The 27,981-nt window shown below is 36.2% G+C and overlaps 1 protein-coding gene across 1 annotated transcript in view; it reads left to right on the forward strand.

The window, feature by feature from the left end:
* Nucleotides 1-27,981, forward strand: part of ZBBX (zinc finger B-box domain containing) — a 148,920-nt gene that overhangs the window by 115,039 nt on the left and 5,900 nt on the right. Inside the window, exons 12-19 of the mRNA XM_030864250.2 lie at nucleotides 3,814-3,923; nucleotides 4,304-4,404; nucleotides 5,591-5,670; nucleotides 7,456-7,595; nucleotides 12,607-12,914; nucleotides 16,809-16,962; nucleotides 17,705-17,821; nucleotides 23,379-23,636. Coding sequence (XP_030720110.1) covers nucleotides 3,814-3,923; nucleotides 4,304-4,404; nucleotides 5,591-5,670; nucleotides 7,456-7,595; nucleotides 12,607-12,914; nucleotides 16,809-16,962; nucleotides 17,705-17,821; nucleotides 23,379-23,636 — 1,268 coding nt within the window. The remainder of the gene's footprint in view (nucleotides 1-3,813; nucleotides 3,924-4,303; nucleotides 4,405-5,590; nucleotides 5,671-7,455; nucleotides 7,596-12,606; nucleotides 12,915-16,808; nucleotides 16,963-17,704; nucleotides 17,822-23,378; nucleotides 23,637-27,981) is intronic.

Consider the following 27,981-nt stretch of genomic DNA (forward strand, 5'->3'; position numbering starts at 1 on the left):
TTTTCTGACTAGTTGCTAACTTGGTCCTAATTCTACCAATTAAACCAATACTGAGCCAATTGAATCTCTCCTCTTCATGGTATCCCTTCATATTTTTAAAAATCAGCCCTCATGACTTCCTTGAAGCTTCTGTTTGACAGGTTACCATCTGCCCCCACACCCCTTCAGCTGTTTTTCATGGGCAGATTTCTTTTCTTTTAATTTTTTTTTTAATTTTGAAATAAGACATGCAATCAAGAGTTGCAAAACAACATGAAGAATTTCCACTTGCATTCATTCAGCTTTTCTAATGGTAACATCTTATATAATCATAGTGCATGTATCAACACCAAGAAATTAACATTAGTACAATATAAATCACTAAACTACACACTTTATTTGGATTTCACCAGTTTTTGTCACTAACGTCCTTATTCTGTTTCAGCATTCAATTCGGGATCTCACATTGCAGTTTTGTCCTATCTCCTTATCCATTGCAATTCCTCAGTCTGCCCTTGTCTTCATGACCTGGACATGAGTACTTGCTGGGTATTTCATAGAATATACTCAGTGTGGGTCTATCTGGTGTTTTTTTGTAATTAGATTGAGGTTGTGCATTTTGAGGAAGAATGCCACAGAGAGGGTGCACCCTTCTCAGTGCATGATATCACCCGATCATACTATCAGTATATCTCATCACCTGGATGTTAACCTTGAACACATGGTTAATGTGGTACTCACCAAGGTTCCCTGCTGCAAAACCACTCTTTTCCTTTCATAATTAACATTGTGGTCTGTTCAAGCTGTCAGAATACCATAGACTGGGTGGTTTATAAACAACACACATTTATTTTTCACAGTTCTTAAGGGTGGGAAGTTAAGATCAAGGTGCCAGCAGACTTGGTGACTGGAGAGACCCAGCTTCTTGGTTCATAGAGGGCTGTCTTCTCACTGTGTCCTCACAGGGCAGAAGGGGTGAGAGGTCTCTCTTGGGGAGAGACTAATCCCATTCATGGGGGTGCTACCCTCTTGACCTAATCACCTCCCAAAGGCTCACCACCTAATACCATCACCTTGGAGGTTAGAATTTCAACATATGAATTTTGTGGGGACACAAACATTCAGAAGAGAGCTTTCTGCTCCTTGCCCTCCACCAGTTTATGTCCTGCTCGCATGCAAAATATGTTCATTCTATCCCAATAGCTCCAAAAGTCTTAACTCCTTCCATCATCAACTCAAAATTCTGAAGTCTTAATTCTAAAGTCTTATCTAAGTATCATCTAAATCAGATATGGGTGAAATTCAATGTCTGATTCATTCTGAGACAAATTGCTCTCTAACTGTGAACGTATGAAATCAAACACGTTCTGTGCTTCCAAAATACAAAAGTGGGACAGGCATAGGATAGATATTCCCATTCTAAAAGGAAAAAATTGGAAATAAAAAAGAAGTAACAGGTCCTGAGCAAGTCTGAAACCTAACAGGGCAAATGCTATTAGACCTTAAATCTTGAGAGTATCCTCTGCTGTCCAGGCCCACTGGGATAGAAGCCCCACTTCTGGACACACTGAGGCAGCAGTTCTGCCCCGAGCTTTGCCTGGCAGGGGCTGGGCCCCCAAGGCTCTGGTTGGCTCTGCCCTGTGGCTTTGAGTGGCCCCATTCCTAAGATGGCTCTGAGCTCTGTGACTCCCTGGGCTTGAATTGTGTGGCTGGTCTAGTCTGGGGTCACAAGGGCAGCCTTGCCCCCAGGGATTTACTGGGCTGTTGCTCCAACGGGGCTCTCTGTGACGGGAGAGATATTAGCCCTGATGACTTCTGAATTGCCTTTGGGATCATTCTTCCATTGTCTTGGATAATAGGTCATATCTTCTGTTTAGATGGCTAACTGATCTCCCTGTGAGATGATCCTTTGGCCATATACTTCCTATTCTCTCCTGTATAGGTTGTGCCATACTTTCCAATATAAATATAAATAGGCTGAGAATGTTCCAAATCTTTAAGTTTTGCTTCTCTTTTGATTAATTCTGTCTTTAATTCATTTCTCTCTTCCTTGCATTTTGTTATGAGCAGTCATGAGAAACCAGACCTCTCCAACACTTTGCTTAGAAATTGCCTCGGCCATATGTCTAATTTCATTACTCACAAGTTCTACCTTCCATAAAACACTAGGACATGAATGCAATTCAGCTAAGCTCTTTGCCACTTTATTAGCAAGGATTGCCTTTCCTCCATTGTATGATAAATTGTTCCTTACTTCCATCTGATACCTCATCAAAATGGCATTTACCATCCATATTACTACTGACATTCTATTCAGGATTACTTCGGTATTCTTTAAGACTATTGAAGCTTTTTCTTCAGCTCTCTCTTTTTTTTGAGCCCTTACCAGAATTGTCTTTAAAGGTCTATTAATAGCAATGTAGCCTTTTCCTAGCATGAACTTCAGACCTCTTCCAGCCTTTACTAATTAGCCAGCTCCAAAGCTGCTTTCACATTTTAAGGAATTTTATAGCAGCACCCCACTTCTGGTACCCATTTCTGTCTTTGTCCATTTGGGATGTTATAACAGAATACCATAGACTGGGTGGCTTATAAAAACCAAACATTTATTTCTCAGTGTTCCTGCGGTTAGGAAGTCCCAGATCAAGACACCACCAGATTCAGAGTCTGGTGATGGCCTGCTTCCTGGTTCATAGGAGAAATCTTTTCATGGTGTCTTCGCAGGGCTCTCATGAGCCTCTTCTATAAAGGTGCTAATCCCATGTGGGGACTCTGCCTTCATGACTTAATCACCTCCCAAAGGCCTCATCTCTTAATGCCATCACACTGAGTGTTAGAATTTCAACATATGAATTGGGTGGGGGGGGACTTAATCACATCACAGTAATAAATATTTTAGGGGAGATACTTTGAGATGATGCAAAATTCTGTTTTTCTTTAAACTTTCATCTACTAATTTTAGCATTTGTCAGTGGATTTTGCCTGTAGCAGTATGGTTTACTTCTTTGTGCTTTAATTTTCTCATCAAACTTAGATAATATTAGCACCTATTTAATATTCCTGTTAAGATGCAGTACCCCAAATTGTTTAGAACATAGCCTGGTACATTTTTTGTATTATTGTCACCAGCTAATATTATTAAGAAGGCCCTGACTTTTATATGGGGACTCAATGAGCATGCATAATCTAGAAGAGCTGTGCGGTTTAAGGGCAGTTAAAAAGTGACTCCCTTCCCCATTGTTTGGGACTATCCTTTGGAACCAAATGCACAAGGCCTCTAAGAATTCCTGTGCTTCATTGCCTTGTATGTGAGACAGGCCACATCAGACCTCATTGTTAATTAGATAATAGATGCTACAGCCGGAACACCTCACATTCTTATCGTGGAAGCCTATTTTATTATGCGACTGACTTGGTGGAAGTTCAGAAAAATGTCTTCAGTTCTCTTAGAACTTATCAACATAATGCCAAGTCTGTGAGATACAACACACATTTGTAAATTAGCTTTTTAAACAGTGTGATATGTTTCATGGATTCCATGTGTTTTTTTGCAAAAATACTGAATTCTATCATAACTTTGCTTTTCATCCTAAAGGAAAAACAATAAGATATGAAATTAAAAACGTGTGATGTTAATTTGATTTATAAAATTATTTTAGTAGATTAAGATTATGTTATACAGTTGTACTTTTCTTCTGTGAATTAGAGGTATGGCTATGGTTTTCATTATTAATTTTGTAGACTCACTTGTTTGTGAAATAAATCAAGATCTTGTCTGGAGAAATTTCAGATAATGTACTTTAGGCTTTTAATTGCTTCTTTCTTGTTTTGTAGAACTCCACAGGAGCAACTTCAAAACATGCTAGTGGACACCTTTATACCTCAGTGTAAAACCGGTAGTGAGGCACAGTGTTCTCAGAATGAAAATGATGAAGATAGTGATGGTTAGTTCAGCCTTAATTAGATATTTTCAAATTTACTATTTCAAATTATATACACTGAGCATTAATCAGCATCTGCTTTTCATTTTCTTTACTGTATCATTCTCAACTGCACTGTGTACACTTTATCTCCAGATCAAAATCATGCACACTCTCCTTGCCATTCTCTAGATTTACTTTGCCTTAGTTTAAATAGTTTCATTTAAAAATCGAATGTTAAGTAAATGTGTATTTTACTTGAACTGGGAAAATTGACAGTATTTATTCCTTTGTGTGGATGCACAGGAGAACATTCTTCTTCTATTGTTGCCTATGTTATTTGAAGATGAATTATCAGGTAAGGTATATGCTTTGATGATATTATTTTTAATCTTATTTTCTAGCTGAAGATATCAAAATACAACCCCCAGCTCTTTTTCTGCCAGTAGAAGAATTAAACAGAGAGAGACCTGAACCATCTCTAAAAATAGTTGAACTGGATGATGTAAGTTCATAATGACCACTCATATTACTTAACAAACAGGAAATTCATAACATACAGTTACAACTACATGTTATTTTCAACAAGATTTCTTGTTGAAATAAATTTACAAGTATATAACAAGTATTATAAATTTACAAGTATTTGAATTTAAATATGCTGACAGGAATACAACAGACTATTATTTTAATGTAGACAGTAAATTTGTGAGCTAAATTGGTATTGTGTCATAGTATGGGAGATGAGAAGACGTTTCACTCTTTTAACTTGTAGAAATGTAGTTTAGTGTTTGTTTTATTTAGTTCTCTGTGTTATCAGGCTTTTTAACAAAGACTATTCTCATTATATGATATTTATTTAATAAAATTTGTATAAATTTAGTTTGTTGAATGTCATTTAATATTTTCTATTTAAAGGAAAAATAGTATTAAGATTTAAGGGATTTAGTATAATAATAAATTGAATACAAACCTCCAGAAGACACCAGGTAGAATAAGCTGCAGCTAGAGCCAGTCAGAGCTAGAGCTCCAGGCTGAAGGGTTAAGTTGTGATAAACTCAGTGCATTTCTGACTTTCTAGTCCTCTAGTAGCTGAGTATACCCCCTGTCCTCAATGTTGCTCTTACTATGGTTGTCACAGAGAAAGACTACAATGAGGAAGTACCTTTTCAAGTACTACTTTCTTCTTGAGGTTAATAGCTTCTGCTCTGTGTGTGTGTGTGTGTGTGTGTGTGTGTGTGTGTGTGTATGTATGCCTGGCAACATTTTTATTTCTGCTCTGGATAAATTGAAGATTCTGAACAAATAAATACATACATGCATGTGTATTTGTGTGTGCTCTTCATTAAATTGTTGATGCATATGGTATGACATGCTGGCCAGAGAATGAAAAACATCTTAATCACTGATCTACTTGGCACTTAGTAGTTACAAAATAAAACCTAAGTTGTTATATTTGGTTCTGGGTGTGATAGTAGTGATAAATGTACTGACACAGCAAAAGCCCTCAGCAAATATCTGTTGAATTTGTTTAGTTCTCCTAGAACTAATGCTCTATGGCATATAGTCAGAGAGCTCATGACATTTCTTTGTGAGAAAAAAAATTCTCTAAATATTATGCACAAATTAGCTGGTTAATGTATTATGAATTTGTTGAACATACTAATATTATACAACATGCGTTTAATAAGACTGATGAAGCAGAATTTGAAGAACCGGGAAATGTCGTGCCTTATAAAGTTGAGTTAGCAGATGCAGACAGTCAACAAAGGTAAGATCTTTCTAATTCACTTTTGATACTTACTAAAAACTCACCAAAAATTAACTATCTCTTGAGAAATTCACAACATAAAAAAAATGTGACTTTAATGTTAGAATATATTTTATTTAAGCCATGTTTAAATTTGGGTACAATATTGCTAATATTTATCAGCATTCAGTAATTAGAAAATTATCTATAATGATATATTTATACTCTTACCTAATATCTGGATTATTTAATAGATGCTTCTGTATTTAGGAATTGTTATTATTTGAAATGGCCTCCCAAGTCATATATTTCATATGAACTTCCTTACTTTCTCCAAAGATACTCTTTGGATTTTTCTTCAGTTTGTTATGAACCCTAAATAAAAACAGGTACGTTAATAAGTTGAGAGACAAGAAAATCCCCCAAACTGTAGATTACTTCCTAGGTAGATTTTACTGTGTGATAAATTAAATAATGAATTATAATGATTCAGCTTGTAAATTTTTTTTAGAATTTTGTCATTTCCAAATGAAAAATAATATCTAGCTGTATCTGTTAGTAATGCTAAAAATTATTCTAAGTCCTCTTTGCTGTTGAAACTTTAGCTAGGATTTCACATGTTTTGACTACAAAGCATTAAGTTGGGTAAACAGCAGAATGAAGTTCCTATTAAGTAGCCCCTACACCGATTCTTTGTTTATAATGTTCAGATCACCTTAGGCCCCTGTCAGCACTTTGGAGCAGCAGTGGGCCTAAGTGATGCCCTCAGACCTGAAAAGCCCCACGTTTGGACACATAGACCCAGATATTTAGCAGCAAATGTGCTTTTGGCAGGAGACAACCTTATGGTCAGTATATAAGAGGTTTATATGCACTACTGTATCCCTAAGGAAATGGATTTCTACTCTCAAACTTGATTCTTTTATATATCTTATCACAAGTCTTTGCTTTGACCTCCATGTTAGACAAGGCAGAGAAAGTTACTGATTACAGTTTGGCAATAGTTTTGCATCTTGGGTTTGGAGGTGCCCATAGAGCGTCTTTTCTAAGAGTCATAAAGCATCATAAGTGACACAAGAGGACCTTTTTGGTTAAGCATAATCCATGAGTTTTTATGATGGTACTATGTAGAGCTTACATAAGGCTATGTAAGGCTTTTGAACCTACACCACATAAGGCTTTTGAACTCATATAGTTCATGATGAACAAATAAAAAGTTTATTTAAGCAATAAAACCTTGATTTCATGAGCTTGATGAGACTGAAAGATAACTCTCCATTTTTAGAAGAAAGACCATGAGAAACCAAACTTATTTCAGAATATTTTTTTTTTTTTTTTTGTGGTACGCGGGCCTCTCACTGTTGTGGCCTCTCCCGTTGCGGAGCACAGGCTCCGGACGCGCAGGCTCAGTGGCCATGGCTCACGGGCCCAGCCACTCCACGGCATGTGGGATCCTCCCGGACCGGGGCACGAACCCGTGTCCCCTGCATCGGCAGGCAGACTCTCAACCACTGCACCACCAGGGAAGCCCCTATTTCAGAATATTTTTAACAAGAAACTGTCAATTAAAAATTTGTAGTTAAATCAGGTTTGTCCCAGTTGCCTATTTCCTTTAAATTCATAATACTGTTTAGTTACTTGTAGTTCAGAATTGTCCACAGTACGTTGAAGCAAATATTAAATTAATGTGAATAACCCTATTCCCTTAAGGTTTTACTGTATTTATTTTAATAAGCTGGGTCTTTTAACTTTTTTATATATAATTTCTTTCAACTCTATTCTTTTGCTTGTCCCTAAACATGAAAGTTGCACATTTCATGATTATCAGAATACTTTTCTATATGAAAATGACATCCATCAACATCATATTTTCACCAAGGGAAAAACACACCTCTTACATCTTCATCTGAGCAACAACACTTCTTATTGTAAAGATAACTCAAAAGGTAACTTTTTTTGTTGTTGCTTAATATTATTAATGGTGAATGTTAGTAACTGAATAAAACCAATAGGTATTGCAGTATGTAAAAGCTTTGCCTATTTTGCTGTTCATTTTAAACCCAGAAGATTTAGTCCTCAGGAGAAAATTGGTTGAAAATACATAATTTTCTATCAAATATTCTTTTTGGTCAATGGACAATGGTATTTGTATTCAGAGGAAAAAGCAGCCGGTATAGGACTACTCTAAAAGTTATTATGGACTGAGCTAGAATTTAAAGGATTACATAGGTGGGCTTTTAGTGACAAAAGTCTGATTGACACTCTTTTGTCCTCCCTCCCTTGCACTAAATCTTTTCCTAAAATATTTAAGTTTGTGTAAAGTTTCACATTAGTGATAAAACCAAAACAAATCATCTGTTTATATATCTACATTGTTATTACTAGTAGTACCCTCAGGATCTATCGATTAGAATACTGTGTGCTAATGTCTGGTTTTAATTTCTAGATGCTGAGATCATCATTTAAAGACAGTCATAGCAAAGCATCCTGGCCTGCGAGTCAGGTTTTGTTTTCATTTCTGCCTTAAATTGCTGTGTGACCTTGAACATGTCACTTCCTTTCTTAGATCTCACTTTCCGAAACTAAAATATGGGAGCTAGATTATTTCTAATCTGCTTTTATCTACTTAGGATTTTATGTTATCTACTTAGGATTTTCAGAAAAACCAATAAATATATCTTATGTGAAGAATTTTAGAGATGCCAGAGATCATTATTTAAAGTGACTAGTTGTAAAACTGATGATTACCTTTTCATTGGGAAACAGATGGCAGAGAGCAATGATTTGTAGTCATCATGCTGGTTTTAACATTTTCAGCTACGAAGCCTCGAAATCATATGACAATGAACGATACCCACGTGGGAATTTAGGACATTACAGGGCTCCAGGTCTAAGCCAGAAGGTATTTTTAACCTACCTGGAGCATGGAGTTCCAATTGCCTTTGGGAAAATGCTGAATACAAATGCCCATTAAGTGTTACTTTAAAGATACTTAATTTATTTGAATAGACTTTATTTTTTAGAGCAGTTTTAGGTTCATAGGAAAATTGAGCATAAAGTACAGAGTTCCCATATACCCTCAGACTCCACAAACTCCTATCTTCTTCCACTATCAGCATCCCAAACCAGAGTAGTACAAATTACTTAACAATACTTTATTAAAATCAATGAACATAGACACATCATTTTTACCCAGAATCCACAGTTTACATTAGGGTTCACTCTTGGTGTTGTACGTTCTCTGGGTTTGGACAAATGTATAATGACTTGTATCCAACATTATAGAATAATACAAAGTAGGTTCAGTGCCCGAAAAATCCTCTGTGCTCTGCCTTTTCACACAAACTTCCCTGCTAACCCTTGGCAATCACCGATCTTTTTACTGTCTCCAGTTTTGCCTTTTCCAGAATGTCATATAGCTGAAATCATACAATAGTCTTTTCAGATTGGCTTCTTTTACTTAATAATATGTATTTAAAGGTGCCCCGATGTGTTTTCATGGCTTGGATAGCTCACTTCTTTTTAGTGCTGAATAATATTCCATTGTCTGAATGTACCACAATTTATTTATACATTCACTTATTAAAGAACATCGTGGTTGCTTTCAAGTTTTGGCAGTTATGAATAAAGCTGTTATAAAAATCCATGATTGAGTTTTTGTTTGGACATAAGTTTTTAACTCATTTCGGTAAATACCAAGGAGCACAGTTGTTGGTAAGAGTATGTTTAATTTTGTAAGAAACCACCAAACTGTCTTTCAAATTGACTTTACCACTTTTCATTCCCACCAACAGCAAATGAGTCTTCCTGTTTTTCAAACCCTTGCCAATATTTGGCATTGTCAGTGTTTTGGATTTTTGCCATCCTAATAATTGTATAGTGGTATTTCGTTTTAATTTGAAATTCTCTAATGACGTATGATGTTGAGCATCTTTTCATATGCTTATTTGCCATATATATCTTCTTTGACGAGGTGTCTGTTAAGGCCTTTTGCCCATTTTTTAATTGGGTTGTCTGTTTTCTTACTGTTGAAAATTTTAGAGTTCTTTTGTATATTTTGGATAATAGTATTTTTATGTATGTGTTTTGCAAATATTTTCTCCAAATATTTGGCTTGTCTTCTCATTCTCTTAGCAGTGTCTTTCACAGAACAGAGGTCTTTAATTTTAATGAAGTCCAGCTTATCAATTATTTCTTCCATGGATCCTGCCTTTTGTGTTGTATTTTAAAATGTCATTACCATAACCAAGATTGTCTGGATTTTCTCCTATCTTCTAGGAGTTTTACAGTTTTGCATTTTACATTTAGGTTTATCATTCATTTTGAGTTAATTTTTGTGAAGAGTGTAAGGTCTGTGTCCAGATTTATTTGGGGACGTGTGGATGTCCACTTGTTCCAACACCATTTGTTGAAAAGACTATCTTTTCTCCACTGTATTGCTGTTACTCTTTTGTCAAGGATCAGTTGCCTATATTTAAGTGAATCTGTTTATGGATTCTCCATTCTGTTCCATTGATCTATTTTTATATTTTTGCTAATACCACTTTGTCTGGATTACTATAGCTGTGTGATAATTTTCAAAGTTGGATAGTGTCAATCATTCAATATTGTGTTGCCTATTCTGGGTCTTTGCCTCTCCATATAAATTTTAAAATCACTTTGTCAATATATATAAAATAACTTGCTGGGATTTTGATAGGGGTTGCATTGAATCTTTAGATGAAATTGGGAAGAACTGACATCTTGACAAATTGAGTCTTCTTATCCATGAATATGAACTAGCCCTTCACTTATTTAGTTTTTTGATTTCTTTCCTCAGAGGTTTCTAGTTTTCCTCATGTAGATCTTACATTTTTTTTAAGATTTATACCTAAGTATTTCAATTTTTTGTGTGCTAATGTAAATGGTATTGTGTTATTAATTTTAAATTCCACTTGTTCATGTTGGTGTGTAGGAAAGCAATTGACTTTTGTATGTTGACCTTATATCCTGCAACCATTCAATAATCACTTAATAATTCCAGAAGTTTTTGGTCAACTCTTTTGGATCTATACATAGACAATCATCTAATCTGTGAACAAAATCAAATTTATTTCTTCCTTCCCAATCTGTACACCTTTTACTTCCTTTTCTTGTCTTACTGAATTAGCTAGGGCTTCCAGTACAATGTTGAAAAGAAGTGGTAAGAGTGGACATCTTTATCTCGTTCCTGATATTAGAGATAAAGCTTTTAGTTTCTTATCATTAATTATGATATTAACTGTAGTTTTTTTTTTAGGTAGTCTTTATTAAGTTGAGGAAATTCCCCTTTATTTATAGTATGCTGAGAGTTTTTATCATGAATGAGTGTTGGATTTTGTTGAATGCTTTTTCTGCATCGATTGATATGATCCTGTGATTTTTCTTCTTTATCCTGTTGATGTGACAGGTTAGAATAATTGATTTTTGAACGTTGAAACAAGACATCTATTTTTTATGACTTAAAAGGGCTTCTAATGAGACTAAATTAAATCATATCTGTACTTTCTGTATTGCATTTTAAACATTATTAAGAGGCTGTGTTCTCACCTTTTTAGCAGCAATAAATCCTAATAATGGAATTTTACAATCTTGCAAAAATATTGTAGAGGTTCGTTGTAGACATTTATGCGTAGGAAATGGCAGCTCTATCCGCAAAAATATTAGATTCAGATAATTTCTTTTCAAGTTTAGTAGGAAAGTACAGCATTACCATGAAAGTTTCATTAAATTGAGTAGCTTTTATAAAGTTTTTCTATAAAATATTTCTCTGACATACAACTTATTGCATTTCTCACAGTACTTGTGCAATTTAAGAGGTGATATTGGAAGTGGAAGTTCTAAGTACTGTGTGTAATTGCTGAATTGTATAAACATTTGATTGCAACAAGTAAGTCCTTTGGACTGTAAGGCAGAGTTTGTATCACTGGAGACTATTTTAGTCATAGCCCCTACTATTTTCACAGTCTGTTTATAGAGATAAGACGTGTATATTGGAAAGAGAATACGGGATAATCAGATGAAGCTGTATTCAGCCTGGATAAATGTGTGTGTGTGTGTGTGTGTGTGTGTCTGTGTGTGTGTGTGTGAGAGAGAGAGAGAGAGAGAGATAATGAAAGCAATATGGTACAAAGCTTTTTAAAGAATTTTTATTCTTAAGAAAATCTAGAACAATGTTTCATAATCCTGGTTGCACATTATAATCACCGGGAGAACTTGGTGGAGGGGGAGAAAAACAAAAAACAGTGCTTAAGTCCCACTGTCAGTGTTTGATTTAATAGTTTGGGGTCAGGACCATACGCTGATGGTTTTAAACAGTACCTTCAGATGATTCCATTGTGTAGCCAGGTTGAAAACCAGTGATCTAAACCAAGTGATTTTTTAAAGTAGACATAATGAGGTGGGTGACTAATATAATTTTGCTCATTTTGTAGTTTTTCAGAGGCAGGTGTCCCAGCTTAAACATTTCTGTGCCCCTAAATGCTGCTGTTCTTTCATCTGGCAGATTTCCCTTTGCCCTCTTCTCATTACTAGTCATGCTAAGCAAAAGACGTAAAATGTGGGAAATAAGGTTCCCTCTGTATTATTTCTCATAAGTTGCTGATATAAAACTTGAGTGAGAGAGAGGGTAGGAAAGTGGGAATTGAACCACAGGCTGAAATAAAAATTTGCATCAATTTCAAGATTGCATTAGAAAACAATATCTTGTCCCCCTCCATTACTCTAAATAATTTAGGCTTGAATATATATATATATAAAATTATCATTTATGAACATAAGCCATGTAAAAGTATTTTAACACTGAGAACTCAGTAAAGAAACATTGGTTAAAAAAATAGTGTTTAATGATAAAGGTTTATAGCACAGAATTTTTGGCTAGTGAACAGTTTAATCAATTTATTTGTTTATTTAACTTTTGTAAATATGTGTTTTCAACAGCAGGAACTTCAAGTGCAGATTTTCGTGACATTGTGAATCCTGATGCTTACTCTCCTGCTGTTGAAAAATTAGAGGAAAACAGCTTTTTTGAGAGAAATTTCAAAGAGGACAGCATAGATATAGAAAGTAGTCAAAAGTATGACGATTCCTGCATATCACTTGAGAGCAAGGATTCTTTGCCAAGTACAGATTTGGAAGAAGCCTCCTTTAAGGGGAAATTATCTCAAGAGGACAAGGAATCCTTGGAATTTAGCAATCTGCATGAGAGGCCAAACTCTGAAGATTCTAAAACTACAGAGTCACCACTGGTAAATATCAATTATGTTTATTGTATTACAAATTTTATAATAAACATAAAAAATTCATATTGACACAATATATTCTTAAAGGTTACTTCCTATTGAATTTACAATGTGTGACCTTATAGTTGAAGAGTAACTCACATGGGAAAGAATATAAATGACTTGCAGAACAAATTCTAATATGGTAAATGCCATTATAACAAGTGATTTTCTATGACAAATAATTTAAGGCCCACCTCATGCACCATAGTAAGAGTGCTGTTACTTTTCTAAATGAAATTCATTATTATGAATAATTTACTGTAATAAATCCTTTCTAGCTTTCTACTCTATAGTCACTGGTTAAAATGAGAAAAAAAAATGCAGTTTTGTAGATAAAACCAGTTTTTGTGCCTTAATGTAAATATAAGGTTGAAAAGGTAATTCTTCAGGAATATGGCTAATAAAGAAATAGGGGTGTAGTTTTTGTTTCTTCTTAGAGAAAAAAAGATAAAGCAGTTCATTATTGCATTATTGCCAAATTTAAAAACTATATTTGAATCTCTGTTCTATGTACTAAAAATCTTAAGTAATTATGATTATTAATAATAAGTTATTTAGAAATTGGACAAGTCAAATGTTAAATTATTTGGAAATTGAGGAAGTCAAACACTTTAACAAGACTTTACAGTCATTTGTAATGAATCTCCATGGTGCCTAAACTGAAGGAGGGACCAAAAAAGTTGAAGAATGAATATTGAGTTGCTACTACTTCTGCTTAGGAGTTTGGATTTCTTTGCCCACTTAGTGACAGGTCTTTTTCCTTTTCAAAGTGAGATATTAGAATTGAGACCTCTGCAAAAACCTTAGATCCCTAAAAGTCTGCTCAGTCTCTGAAGGAATACACAAGGAGACATACTCACAGGTACAACAAGATGAAAGGAAACTGATTTTTGCAGGGGATCTGGCCCAAGTCAATAAATATCTTATCTGAAAAATGGAAATCTTGGACTTTAATCCAGCTTCAGTTTAGAGTTTGAATGTACATTTCTTACTTGGAATATGCAAGCCAATACATTAACACTAATGTTGATCCATGTCTATTTTTTTTTTTTTTTTGCGGTACGCGGGCCTCTCACCGCTGTGGCCTCTCCCGTTGCGGAGCACAGGCTCCGGACGCGCAGGCTCAGCGGCCATGGCTCACGGGCCCAGCCACTCCGCGGCATGTGGGATCTTCCCGGACCGGGGCACGAACCTGTGTCCCCTGCATCGGCAGGCGGACTCTCAACCACTGCGCCACCAGGGAAGCCCGATCCATGTCTATTGATGCCCTGATGTATCTGGCAAAAGTTAAACCCCAATCCCTTCTAGGAAGACATTCCCACAATTTAGCCAATAACAGATTCCCCAAATCAATGCCCACGGCAGCTGAATTTCTCCCTTTCCCCCAGTGAAGAAAACAATTAATCATAGAATGAATTTCTGCAAACAGAACAAACAAGGACTCTGATTTTCCAGTTTCCACGGGGCAGCATGCGGAGGGCTAGGTGACACCTGCCCATGCTGTGTACTGTGTTATAAGAGAGGAATTCTGAGCATATAGAACCCAATTCTTTTATACTGGGCGTCAACCTGCCTAACCTCTGCCCTGGGGGGGACATTATTTTCTGTAACCTAATAAAAGACATTTGGCAAAACTCACAGATACATAATCTGTGGTAATTCACATAATGGAAAGCAATGTAACAATTAAAATGAATGAAACATAGCTACTTTTATTAACGTGGATACATTCTCAAAAATGTGATGTTAAAGTTTAAATATGAAAGGATACATAGAGTAAATATAAGTCTGATAGCATTTTTGGAAACATTTAAGATAATTGGAACTTTTTATGGACACACTCAGATGAAATAATAGTCAAAAACTTACATTGTAATAGTGTATGTCAACTTCAATACAATAATATAATAAATTCTACTTATAAAGTCTAATATATATATTTTTGGTATAGATATTTGAAGCAAGTCTTTTAAATTACTGATATTGTGTGAGAAAGTTATATTATGTGTTGTACATATCTATATATTTAAAGTATTTCATCATTAAAATTGAAATGTTAAAAAACTACTAATTTTCATCTCTTATACTACTATTGTAAAAAAAATAAGTGGCAAATGATTATATCATAGAACCACAGTGCTTTACACTTAGTGGTAGAATCTACTTTCTTTTCATCCCTAATGACTCTACATGAACTGCTTTTACTCTTCCCCTGCCCTAGTAGAAACCATTCCCTGAGCAGAAACTATTTAGAAATCAGTTCTGCTCCAGTAGAAAATTCAGGAGTGGACAGTAGGGGCAATTTTAAGCAGTGGCATTACTTGACTTCAAAATGGAGTATAAGACAGTACATTTTGCACTTCAGTTTCCAGAAATTGAGTTCTTCATAAAGGTGTGGAATTGAGTACTAAGTTGTAAAGCAGCAGCAGTGAGGTAGGAGCATGTGCCAGGAAGAACATGGACTAGTCGGGGGCTCTTGGTTTTGAATCTGAAACCTCCAATAGTTAACTTGGTGACATTGGGCAAACAAGCAAATTCACTCTCATTGTTCTCTGTTAGCCTAGGCTTTCAAAGAAACTTCCATATTTTCAATTGTCTAATCCAAATATGAGCTCCACTAGAGCTGAAGGGGTCCTGTGAATTTATTTTTCTTTTTCTTTTTTTTTTGCGGTACGCGGGCCTCTCACTGTTGTGGCCTCTCTCGTTGTGGAGCACAGGCTCCGGACGCGCAGGCTCAGCGGCCATGGCTCACGGGCCCAGCCGCTCCGCGGCATGTGGGATCTTCCCGGACCGGGGTACGAACCGGTGTCCCCCGCATCGGCAGGCGGACTCCCAGCCACTTCGCCACCAGGGAAGCCCATTCCTGTGAATTATTTGATCAGTGTCTGGGAGAGCCAGTGAAGGCGTCATGAGTAGGGTGGACTTGGACTTGTCTTTGAAGGAAGTGCTTTATTGGTCACTAGCTTGGTTTTGTAATATCATTTATATGATTTATACATTTGAGTAGAGTTATCGTAATTTTCTTTGTGTGATTACCACCTTGAACCAGACGGCATCTGGGCATTAGTTAGATACATTATGGAACTGTTAAATACTGATAGCCACTCTGATTGTATTTTAAGTCCATCCAGAGCTCTCACTGGTACATCTCCAATCTGTTTCCTACTAGACCCATGTACTTTTTAAATCCCATATTTATATTCTCCCTAGGATGAAAGCATAACAAAATATGAATTCATAGGGTGGTGGAGCAAGCCTAGGCTTCAGATCAGCTAGATCTGTATATTCAAAATCTAGGTCTGCTAGTTTCTACCTGTATGAACTTCACAAATTACTTAGCTCACCCTTGCCTCAGTTTCCTACTGGTATATTTTATTCATGGTGAATGTTTTGTTAACTTGGATTTTCTCTGTGACCATGATCAGATCAGATTTGTTTCCATCAGTATTTTACTTTCGTCTCTGAATTTATTTTATGTATAGACAAAGACACTACTAATACAAAAGCACAGCATATGAGACTCTATTTTCCAGAGTAATTTATGTGCAAAGACACTGAGGGAAGAAAATAAAGGAAAGGAAAGAGATAAGAAAACTTTACTTTTTTTTTTCGTGAACTTCTGTCCTCCTTAGATTTGATGGCAACTTTCAGATTATTACTGTAATTGTGGTTTGTGCATTTTTCCGAATTTACTCTATATAAATGTTGTGTTATTACTTATGTCTCCACAACTAGAACCTAAACTTGATGTGGGCAGAATCCATGCCAAGAACATAGTAGGCGCTCAGTGAATGAACGTGCTGGTTTGTGTGGATGAGATAAAATAAACTTAACTTTGTTGAATATTTTGTTTCCTAGTTATTACAAGAAATAGCCCTCAGAAGTAAGCCCATAACTGAACAATATCAAGGACTTGAAAGATTCTTTGCTTTCGATAAAAATGAAAGACTCAACTTACTTCCTTCTCATAGCTTAGAATGCAGCTACTCCAGTACTAGGATTACAATTGCAGGTAAATTCAGACATAAAATCAGACGGCCTGTGGACCAAGCTAACAGTTTTCTGACACCTTTTTTTAAAACAGTTTGTCAACATCTTAGGAAATACTGGGCAATTCTGTTCAACAAATAAATCATTTCCTTCTTTTCTGGCTGGAATTATTAACCCTGTCAGAGTTGCCATATATTTATATTTAAGGCTACTGTCAGAAAACATGGCTATAATGAGACTGAGAGAGATTATTTTCGTATTTTAGAAGTGTGGCCCTTAATAAATTAATAGTAATTCTTCAAATCACTTGATTGACTATCAATCAATCAGTGTTAAGTATTGTACGATAATTCTTAAATGCCATCTTAAAATCTTAGGATCTGTGAGATTTCTGAGACATATCCATCATTTTCTTTTAAAGCCATGTCTTGGTGTCGCCTGTATTCTTAAATTTCCTATGTATTCAAATATATTTTTTCACATACAAATGATTGTATTTTATGTTATATTGCTGTATACTTTTAAAAATATTTGTTTCTGTTCAAACTTGTATGTGTGTGTGTGTGTGCAATATCTTTGAAATTTAGAATTTTTCCTTTTGTTGTATAATTATGAGATTTTCTTTCATAATATATACCTCACTGTTATAAATGTTTTTTATTTAGCTAAATATTATCCAGTAAGGCAATACATATAATAAAGCAACAATATGGATGTCTCCTCTTTGTCAACTTTATATAATTTTACCACTTTTCCATTTTTAGGAGACAGAGAATGGATCCCAGACCATAGCGTAAGTGCCTATGCTGATAATGCAGTTGCCTTGGGTGTTCTGAAGAGAGCCCAGAGCGCATCATCAAGGAGAACACAGCAAAAGACTGGTAAGATTGGCTGTAAGGCTGCAGTGCCGTATTGGTGGCTCACTTCATTTATTAGTTTGTCTCTTAGCAGTTTACTAGGCACCTGAAAATTAGTTTTTGCAGTTACTTAATTTAAACTTACTCATTTAAACTGTCCTGGACTTTTCTTCCAAAACCAAAAAACCAAGAGTAGTCTTTATTCTTCTCAAAAACATAAATTTTACAGTCTTAGCTCCTTTCTGTAACAGTGTATTAGAGATTAATATTTTTAAAATGTAGCTCAGGATATGGCATATATTTTGAACAACGCTTATAAAATACATGCTGGGTTTCATTACACTTTCAGGAAAGAGTATATCTATACTAGATTTCGCATACTCCTCTTCTTGATTCGTATTATGATCACACAAAGCCATAAGATTGCTACTTGCTGCTCTGGTTAAGAAACCTCTGCTTTAAACCTGATGCTTAATATGTTGACCCTGGAATCTTGATTTCAGTTCATTAACTCTATCTTCTAGCCAAAATAATTTCAAGATTTTCTATAGGATAACTCTTTCGACATATTGAATGCTCATTGCAGTATTTTCCTAGTGAGGGTATGCAGAGAATTTTGGCATGATTAAAATCAATAGTATTATTAGATCATTATTGCTATCCTAAAATACCTTCTGAAGTAGGTTTGCTTTGTGCTGAATTTCACATGAAGTTGTAATAGATGACTGAGGAATTAAGGCAATTCAATACACGTGCTGAGTATGACAGCACTGTGCCGGGCCCTGGGAGAAAATGGTTGCATAAGGCACGTTCCCTGATCTTTGGGAGAAACACTTGACAAAGGGGACTGTTTGCCTTCATCTAAAGGCCATCTTCAAGCTAGAAATTTAATTACATATGATTTGTCCAAATATGTAAGGTTTATATGTCTCTCTTGCCCTAAATCCTATGATTAAAACTACTTGGCTAGCTTAGATTCTTTCCATGTGCATTTATGTTGAGAACCTGTCAGATTTTAAAAGGTATTTTTTTTAGTGGAAGATCCATTCATTTATGATAAATGTTTTTTGGCTCTATAATTAGGAACCTATTCTCACATCAAAGTCTAGGGCAGCTTTAAATATTCTGACTGCTTCCTTCTGAGGCAGTCAAAGATACTTCTTAAAGTCACTATATATTGATTAAAAACAAGTTCACATGCATGCTATGAGAATTTGTTACTAAGACAATTTTTTTTTTTTTTGGAAGATGTTGGGGGTAGGAGTTTATTAATTAATTTATTTATTTTTGCTGTGTTGGGTCTTCGTTTCTGTGCGAGGGCTTTCTCTAGTTGTGGCAAGCGGGGGCCACTCTTCATCGCTGTGCTCAGGCCTCTCACTGTCGCAGCCTTTCTTGTTGTGGAGCACAGGCTCCAGACATGCAGGCTCAGTAGTTGTGGCTCACGGGCCTAGTTGCTCCACAACATGTGGGATCTTCCCAGACCAGGGCCCGAACCATGTCCCCTGCATTGGCAGGCAGATTCTCAACCACTGCGCCATCAGTGAAGCCCAAGACAAATCTTTATATGTAAGTAGCCAAATGCCTTTAAGTATCAACTTAGAGTGATCAGTTGAAATCAATAATTTACTATAAAAAACATTTGAAGGAGCACCTACTTGAGGCCTGGTGCTGGTGATATAAAATAAACCTTCTTCCCAGAAGCCCGAAAGCTTAGAGTCCAGTTCAAAGGCTCTCGAATGTGAGCATGAACATAATCACCTGGGAAACCTGTTGCAATGAGGATTTTTCATTGTCACTCTTAGAGATTCTGATTCATTAAGGCTGAGATAAGGTCCAGGAATTTGCATTTATTTTATCAACAATTCCATGTCATGCTGATGTAGATAGTCCAAAAATCATACTTGGAGAAAACTGCTGTTTAGACATGTAAATACATAAATTGTACCATATGTATTAATAATAAAAGGTTTATGAAAGAACCACAAGTAACATGCTTCTGGAGACTGATAGGTAACTAATAATAGTACATATGATCAGTCATAATAGAGGTAGATGCATGTGCAGTCTTTTAGGAATGGAGATAGTAAAATGATTGCTTTGCCATTGAAACATGTTGATATTTAAGATGTTAGAGAGTAGGTGACATTTCAGACAAATCTTAAAGCATTATTAAGACTTCCCAGTTAGAGGTGGAAAGAGATGCCTTTCTGGACAGAGATAGTGGCCTGAAATAAAAATGAAATTTTCCTGACTGTGCCACAAGTTACAGAAATCTTATGTTCTGAACTGATGCCAGTATATAAAGGAATTCCTCTTTCTGTAAGATTTTTAAGTTTGTGAATGTAAAAACATGATAGCTATGAAATACATGTGTGTTGAGCAGGAAGTCCATTGCTTCTCCCCACCCGCTGCCCAAACCTACTGCTCCCCGACTCCGACTTCCTATCTCTGTAATCTGAGGAAATTATAGATTAACACTGATCACAGTTATACTATAAATATAACAGAAGAAATTGTCCTTGGTATTAGCTCAATAATATAGGCTATGATTACTAATAAGACCAGTGAAATATTGGGAAAATAATGTAAAATGGTGCTTTGGGTTACATTAATGGGCATAAGAATGCCGATATATAAAAAATATTAATCACTCACTGAAGAGTCTTTAATACAATAGTAATTATTACTATTCTAAATAAAACATTAGAAGTGGATGAAACATAAGCAGAGCAACATGCTTTTTGCATACTGTTTCAATAACAAGTAGCATTCTGACCAAAGGACTCAATATTTTTTCCCTGGATAAAGGTCGCAAAACATTATTGTCTTTTGATATTCTTGCTCCACTGTGTAAATTACTGAGAATTTATACATTAAAAAAATGTATTTTCTAAGAGTTCCTGAAACATATATGGGAATATTATTTACATTGCCAATGATAGCATAAGTTACTTCCAAAAGGAATTTCTTATGTTTTATAATCTACAAACTGGACTTTAAAAAAAAATATGGGATGATCCCTTTAGTTGTGGCATTTTTCATTAGTGCCCGTCTTAACTGGTTCTCTAATCTTAACCCTAGCAATAACACTAATAAGCTTATACAGGAAACACCAGAGGAAATGACATACCTAAATGAACAAAATAAAATCAAGGACCACCTGAAGCCTCACTGTCTTTCTATGTTTTAGGTACTTTAAATTACACTTTGCGTATATGTCCAGTAAGAAAGATGGTCTGTCTCTTTGCTGTGTGCTAAGCATAAGTCTGATCCAACCCCAGTGTACTTGTTTTTTCTCAGCTGGGATCAATTAACCTCTAATACTGTAGCAGCCAGATGTTGTTATAAGAGTTCAGCAAGCGTTTGTACTCTCCTGAATTTTCTGAAGGGCATCTACATTATGTTAAATTTTTCTCACCTCATGTTTGCCTGTGTTGGCAGAAGTCCAGTTCTTCCTAATAACTTCTTTTGTTTGTTTATTTTTTAATATTTATTTATTTTTTCTTATTAGTCATCCATGTTATACACATCAGTGTATACATGTCAATCCCAATCTCCCAATTCATCCCATCACCACCCCCCCTGCCGATTTCCCCCCTTGGTGTCCTTGTTTGTTTATTTTAACGAGTTTTAAATTCCTTTTAATTTTGACTGAGACATAGCACAATACAAATAGAAGGGTGTGGTTTTCTCTATAGATCTAGAAGTTTCTATTTATATAGCTGAATTACTGTTATACTCTCTGACCTTTACTTCCACCATTACTGTTCCTACTTCACTCTTGGGAATGGCAAGTTTGTTTTTCTTGATGGCTATAAATAAAATATTGATTCCTTACATATTACAGGTAAAATCATTTCCAAATTCTAGTCATTAAAATAAATCTTAGGGATATTTACATTTATTTTTTAAAAAACATAGGCACGTTTTTGTCAGTTATTTTTCTTCAGAATTGTCTCTGAGCACAAATAGACACAAAAAGGTCAGAATCTTAATTTATTCACAATTTCACTCCCACAAAAATTGTTTTCAAAATTGATTTCTGAAATGTTCATTAAAATTGGTGCCCTTTGGGACTTACCTTAGTCAGTTTTAATTGCTTAAATAATTACATACTGCATTAAGATTCTTCTTAGGGTAGTAGCTATCTTCAAAATAGATCTTTTAAGTTAAAAATAAAAGACAAACTCCATAATCATTAACCGTTTAATACATGACAATTACCTGTAGCCACCCTTCTAAATCTTACATTTTCCTTTGAGTCAATAGAGTGGGCATAATGTTATATGGCATATGTTAAGTCAAATCATGACTTTTATGATAATGACAATAGCACTTCTTTAAAGAATCCAATATTTTACACAAAGGCAATTTATATTAAGGGAATGCAAGATTATCTTATAAATTATTTACATTTAATATATATATTTTACATCTTTATTGGCATATAATTGCTTCATATATACTTTATTGGAGTATAATTGCTTTACAATGGTGTGTTAGTTTCTGCTTTATAACAAAGTGAATCAGTTATACATATACATATGTTCCCATATCTCTTCCCTCTTGCGTCTCCCTCCCTCCCACCCTCCCTATCCCACCCCTCCAGGCGGTCACAAAGCACCGAGCTGATCTCCCTTTGCTATGCGGCTGCTTCCCACTAGCTAGCTATATTTATCTAAATCAGAACAATGATTCAGGATATTAAAAATATACCTGCACTATGCATTTCCAAATTTATGTCTTGAATATTCATTCCCTTGGCCTTTTTTAAAGAACCTTGTGAGCAGTACCAAATGATATATAGTTATGCTCTGTTAGTATGTTTTGAACGGATTATGTTTTCCTACTATGAAAGAAACACACATATTGAAGAAACCAACTAAGTCAACCTTTGAAATAGATCAAGATAAAGTGGTCACTACCCTACTGGAACAAAGTGATAACCTGACTCAGACCTGTGCTTCTGGAACTTTTCCACTGAAGCACCCTATAAAGTGGCTGAGAGTGAACTCATGTTTAGCAAAATTAGAGATGTGTTCTCAATTTCTTTAAAGCCTGTGTTTTTCTAAAAGATTTTGCATACTGGTCTATTTTGTCTCCATATCTGTTTTAATAGAAGAATGTTACACACCATCAAATAAAATTGGTCCACTAGGAAGTGATACCATGTTTATCCTATCCTCTTACAAGGCACAGTGTGGCATTGTCCTAGAATTGAAGATACAGGGCACAGTGGTTGGCTATGGGATAGATGATAAGATTGGGGTGTTGAATTGTTGTGGAATTGACTGGGTTTACGGATGTTTTGTTTTAGTTAATATTAAAATTAGCTTGCCTTTCTCTGAATGTAGAAAAAATTTGGGAAGAATAACCCAGAAGTGTTCTTTATGACATAGGAAAAGTAATTCGGGATTCACAAATTGAGGTAAAACAAAATGGATGATAATCTAAAGTTCATTTTCTCATAAACTCTGTTGCATGAATTTAGCTGTTCTAAGTTCAGGGGACTGGTCTTTTGTATCTTTAAGCACTCATTCAGAATTTTAAAAACAGTTGATTTAAATTTTTTTTATTTTAGGCTGGACATCACAGAGACCTTCAACAGCAAATTTACCACTTTGCAACTCTGTGAAAAGAAGTTCCAGCCGCCTTTCCTCTTCTCATCCCTGGTCAAGAAATACAGCTGCTCGATCACTCTCTAGAGCTGCTTCTGAAATTTCAGAAATTGAATATATTGATGATACTGACCATGACGAGCCTTTCTTAGACGACACTGCTGATCAACAAACCTTAGACAGTTTGGAAAAAGAATTAAATGCACTGAGAAATCCTGCAGGTAATGCTATTTTTTCACCATAGACAACATTAACTCTGCCTTCCACCTGATTCTTCATATCATCCTCCAAGAAAACAAGCCTTTCCCTTCTCTTTTAACCATCAACCTTTGTGTCTGTTGTCTTGACTATCCCCCGATGTCACCCTGAAAATGTTATAAAACATGTGGGTGCCCAGACATATCAGAGATAGTCCCCTTAGCTCACATAATACACAGTTAAATTGTGGCTTAAGGACCTTCATCCTTCATGCGGACATAAAAAAATTGTTTTTTCTCCTTCCTACAAACTCAGTGAGTGGCTAATCTCTGTTGCTTTATAAAAGCCATTGCCCAACACACTTTGAGAAGTGAGCTGTTCAATCTTTTTTTTTTTTTTCCCAGTACGCGGGCCTCTCACTGTCATGGCCTCTCCCGTTGCGGAGCACAGGCTCTGGACACACAGGCTCAGTGGCCAAGGCTCACGGGCCCAGCCGCTCTGTGGCATGTGAGATCTTCCCGGACCGGGGCACGAACCCATGTCCCCTGCATCAGCAGGCTGATTCTCAACCACTGCGCCACCAGGGAAGCCCAGTAATTCAGCATTCTTAAAGCGCTTAAGTTCCTCCTTATTTTCAGAGAAATTGTCTGCTATTGTATATTTGAGTTGCTTTTCTGTTCCATTTGGCTTTCTCCTGCTGAGACCTGTTTTGTTTATGTTGGATCTTCTTACATTTTCTTCAACTGTTTTAACCTGTTTTTATCTTCCTTTGCATTTACTGACATCTTCTATGTCAGAATTTCAATTTTCAGCTGGTTTTAGTCCATTCTTTATTGATTGACTTAATAAATTAGCCCTTTACAGGTATTGCTTTGACTATTTTTGGTAATTTTTACTTTGATATAATTTCAGATTTACAGATAATTTGCAAGAACACAAGAATAGTACAAGGAACTGCCATATACACTTTACCCAGTTCACCACCTGTTTGTCTCTTACCTCATTTGCGTATATGTACACACAAACACAACCCTGTTTCTGAACCATTTGAGAAGTTATAAACATCATGACCCTTTTCTAAAAAATACTTCAGTGTATTTTCCACGAACAACAACATTTTCTTATATAACCATGGCACAATGATCAAAATCAGGAAATCTAACAATGATGCACTATAATTCTCTAATCCACAGTGCGTATCTAATGTTTTCAAATTGCCTCAGTGATGTGCATTATAGCTTGTTTTTTTCTGGTGCAAGATCCAGTCCAGGAACAAGTGATCATTTAATTTATTATCCTTTTTGATGTCTGACATGTTGTTGTTTGATCTTTGATATTAGTTTTATTCTTTTTCAAAATGTCATTTTCATTATTTCTTCTGTAGCGCAAGGACTTATGGGGGAATTTTGTTATGGTCTTGATCTGTCATCTACCAGATTGGTCTTTCATTTAATCATTCTTTGTGTGCTGTGGATTCTTGGATTCCAGTTTGTTTGCATAACTAGTTGCTGTCAGTTCCATGTATCTTACTTGCTCACATGCATTGTGGGTGGCTTTGCTCATATCTTCTGTCTTTTCTGATATAGTGAGACTGCATTCTCCCTGAAACTCTCTCCACCTGTACTGAGATGTGTTAATCTTCTCTTTGGAGCTACTATTTGGGGGTTGGCTGTTGTACTCTTTTCTGTATCCTGCTGGCTCAAAGGCACAGGAAGGATACATGAAGGACTGGGGAGTTTAACCTCTTTTGTTGGAGGATCTGGGCTCTTTTGTCTTTTTTTCTGGATTTTATTAAACACCAAACTTTACTGGACCTGATTTCAAGTGTATTCTGTCCCTGGGGGGACACCTGCAAGTTTGCAGTTTTCTTGCCTCTGCTGAGATCTTCTGGTGGATGTTTTAGGGCTTGAAAATATTTATAATGTTTTCTCCTTACTTCCCCTTCACCCACTTTTCTCTAAATCCGTGTGGTATTAGTGAGACTTGTCAGCACCTTAGATGACTCTCCTCTTCCTGTTACTAGTTTGTGTGCTTACTGGGTGGGGAGGGGAGGGGGTGGACAGCAGTAGCCCCCAGCTATACCTGAATGAATCTTCTGTTTATTCCTTTGGTTGTCCCTTGTCAAAGTTTATTATGTGAACTTGTACCTCTTCCTTTGGTTCTTTTTATGATTTTATTTTATTTTTTATTTTTCTGCTTTTTCCATTCATTTCATTAGGGGTTGGGGGAGGAGAGATTGTGGTCCATCTTTACCTGTCATTCATTTGCCTGACTCCGCATTACTAAGAATCAAATGGAAATATCCTTGGAGGTAATTCTCACATTAAAAGCCAATTCTAAAATGAAGCGTGTCAGGTCTGAACTGGATCAAAAGGATAATCATACAATTTTATATCAGAAGGTGAAAGGTTTTTTATTTTGATAAATTGATAAGTTCCATTATTTACAAATGAAATATTTTAAAAACAGTGGTCTTTCTTTGTTTCTAACCTCTCAGCTTTTCCATTTCCTCTGTCAGGTTTGTCCTTACATGCTTCACTTTTTCTCCGTGTCACTCATTTCCTCGTACTCCAACACCAATATTTTCACTAGAATACATAACTTTTCATATATAAAAGCAAACACCCACTATGTAGCCTGTGAACCGCCAGGGCTTTCTGATAGTTCAGGAGCAGAATGCAATCACTTATACACACTCTACCCAGGAACAGCTCTCTTTCTATCTGGGAAGATTGGCCTTGGAGGAGTGCACAGCTTTGGAGACACTCACCTGGAGCTGAGGAAGGAAGAGGACAGCACATCAGCTGAATCGTCCCAACAGTCAGTGAGGGGACAGATGCTATGGTGCAATCAGGCCCTACTCTAGAAAATTCACTGATTCAGCACAGGCTTTTGTGTTCTGTTCAGCATCACTGGGCAGAAAAATTCCACCTACATGTCACTACCCATGGTGCATTCTGGAGAAACTTCATGAGGTCTGGTGTCACACAGACACAGCTACACAATTGGACTCTTAAGCAAATATATATGAGTTCGCACCCCTGTGAAACCTGCCTTTTTGTGAGCAGCAGACCTTCTGACTTGTTTTTTGTTAGCTCTAGGATAGATACATCCACTTCCCCTAAGTTCTAGGAAAAGAGCCAAGGAGCCTGGAGAAGAAAAGACACAAAATAACTATAATACATTGAGTAGTTTCTCCTTTGACTCTGATTGCTAAAGCTGACAGTAGAGCCATTTCAAAAGGAGGTGGGGCCGGCAGGGGGCTAGGGATGTGCGCGCGCACGTGCACATGTGTGTGTGTGTTTGTGCGCACATGTATGCAGGTTGCAGATACAACTTCCTGCTGAATCAGGAGACAAGGGGCAGCAAGGCAGGTGGTTGAGAATCAGGCTCTGGGGCCAGGGGTCCAGCTCTGAAACTCTGAAATTCCTACCTTCTTGACATTGGGCAAATTACTTTCTTAAACTCACGCTGCATCCGTTTCCATGTATGAAAGATGAGTATGATAATAGGCCCTATCATAAAATTGTTCAGTGATTGAATTTGAGTACAGGTATATATTAAATATTATATTTATAAAAATTTTCTCTCTCCACACACACACATGCACACACACATGCATTTTAACATTTAAGTGCCCAGCACATAGTCTGTCCTGAAAATACTGTTAAATTATATAAGAAACCCATGGGTGGTGCTTTTAACATACAGTAAAGTATGGTGCACTTCACAAGTCCAGTTTTTAGTCAAAAACATATAAAAGCTGTTTCTATTCTAGAACTATGTTTTTTTCTGGGCACTTTGAGGATTATAGTTAGCTATAGTTCAGGCTGTATTTTTACTCCCTCCACAAATATCTTTGTAAATAACACTATAGTCACTCCCTTAATGAACTCAACATACCAGTATAATTTACTTACCAAGGCATTTTTTCAGTTTTGGGATATTGTTATAGCCTGAAGAATTTGGAAATATCAGAAGATATGCATTATGAGAAAGTATCAGTAATAATACACAGTAAAGCATTCATCTTTTCAATAGGTAAAAATGATTCATTTGTTTTAAACTCATTCTGATTTGTGGTTTAAGAGTTTTTGTGGGGCTCCCCTGGTGGTGCAGTGGTTGAGAGTCCGCCTGCTGATGCAGAGGACACGGGTTCGTGCCCTGGTCCGGGAAGATGCCGCGGAGCGGCTGGGCCCGTGAGCCATGGCCACTGAGCCTGCGTGTCCAGAGCCTGTGCTCTGCAACGGGAGAGGCCACAACAGTGAGAGGCCCGCGTAACGCAAAAAAAAAAAAAAGAGTTTTTGTGGTCCTTACATTTCCATGGCAATCTTATGCTTCTACGAGCCCAAAGGTACTGAACCAAGT

This window comes from Globicephala melas, chromosome 4, assembly GCF_963455315.2.
Source record: "Globicephala melas chromosome 4, mGloMel1.2, whole genome shotgun sequence".
Taxonomy (NCBI): Eukaryota; Metazoa; Chordata; class Mammalia; order Artiodactyla; family Delphinidae; genus Globicephala; species Globicephala melas.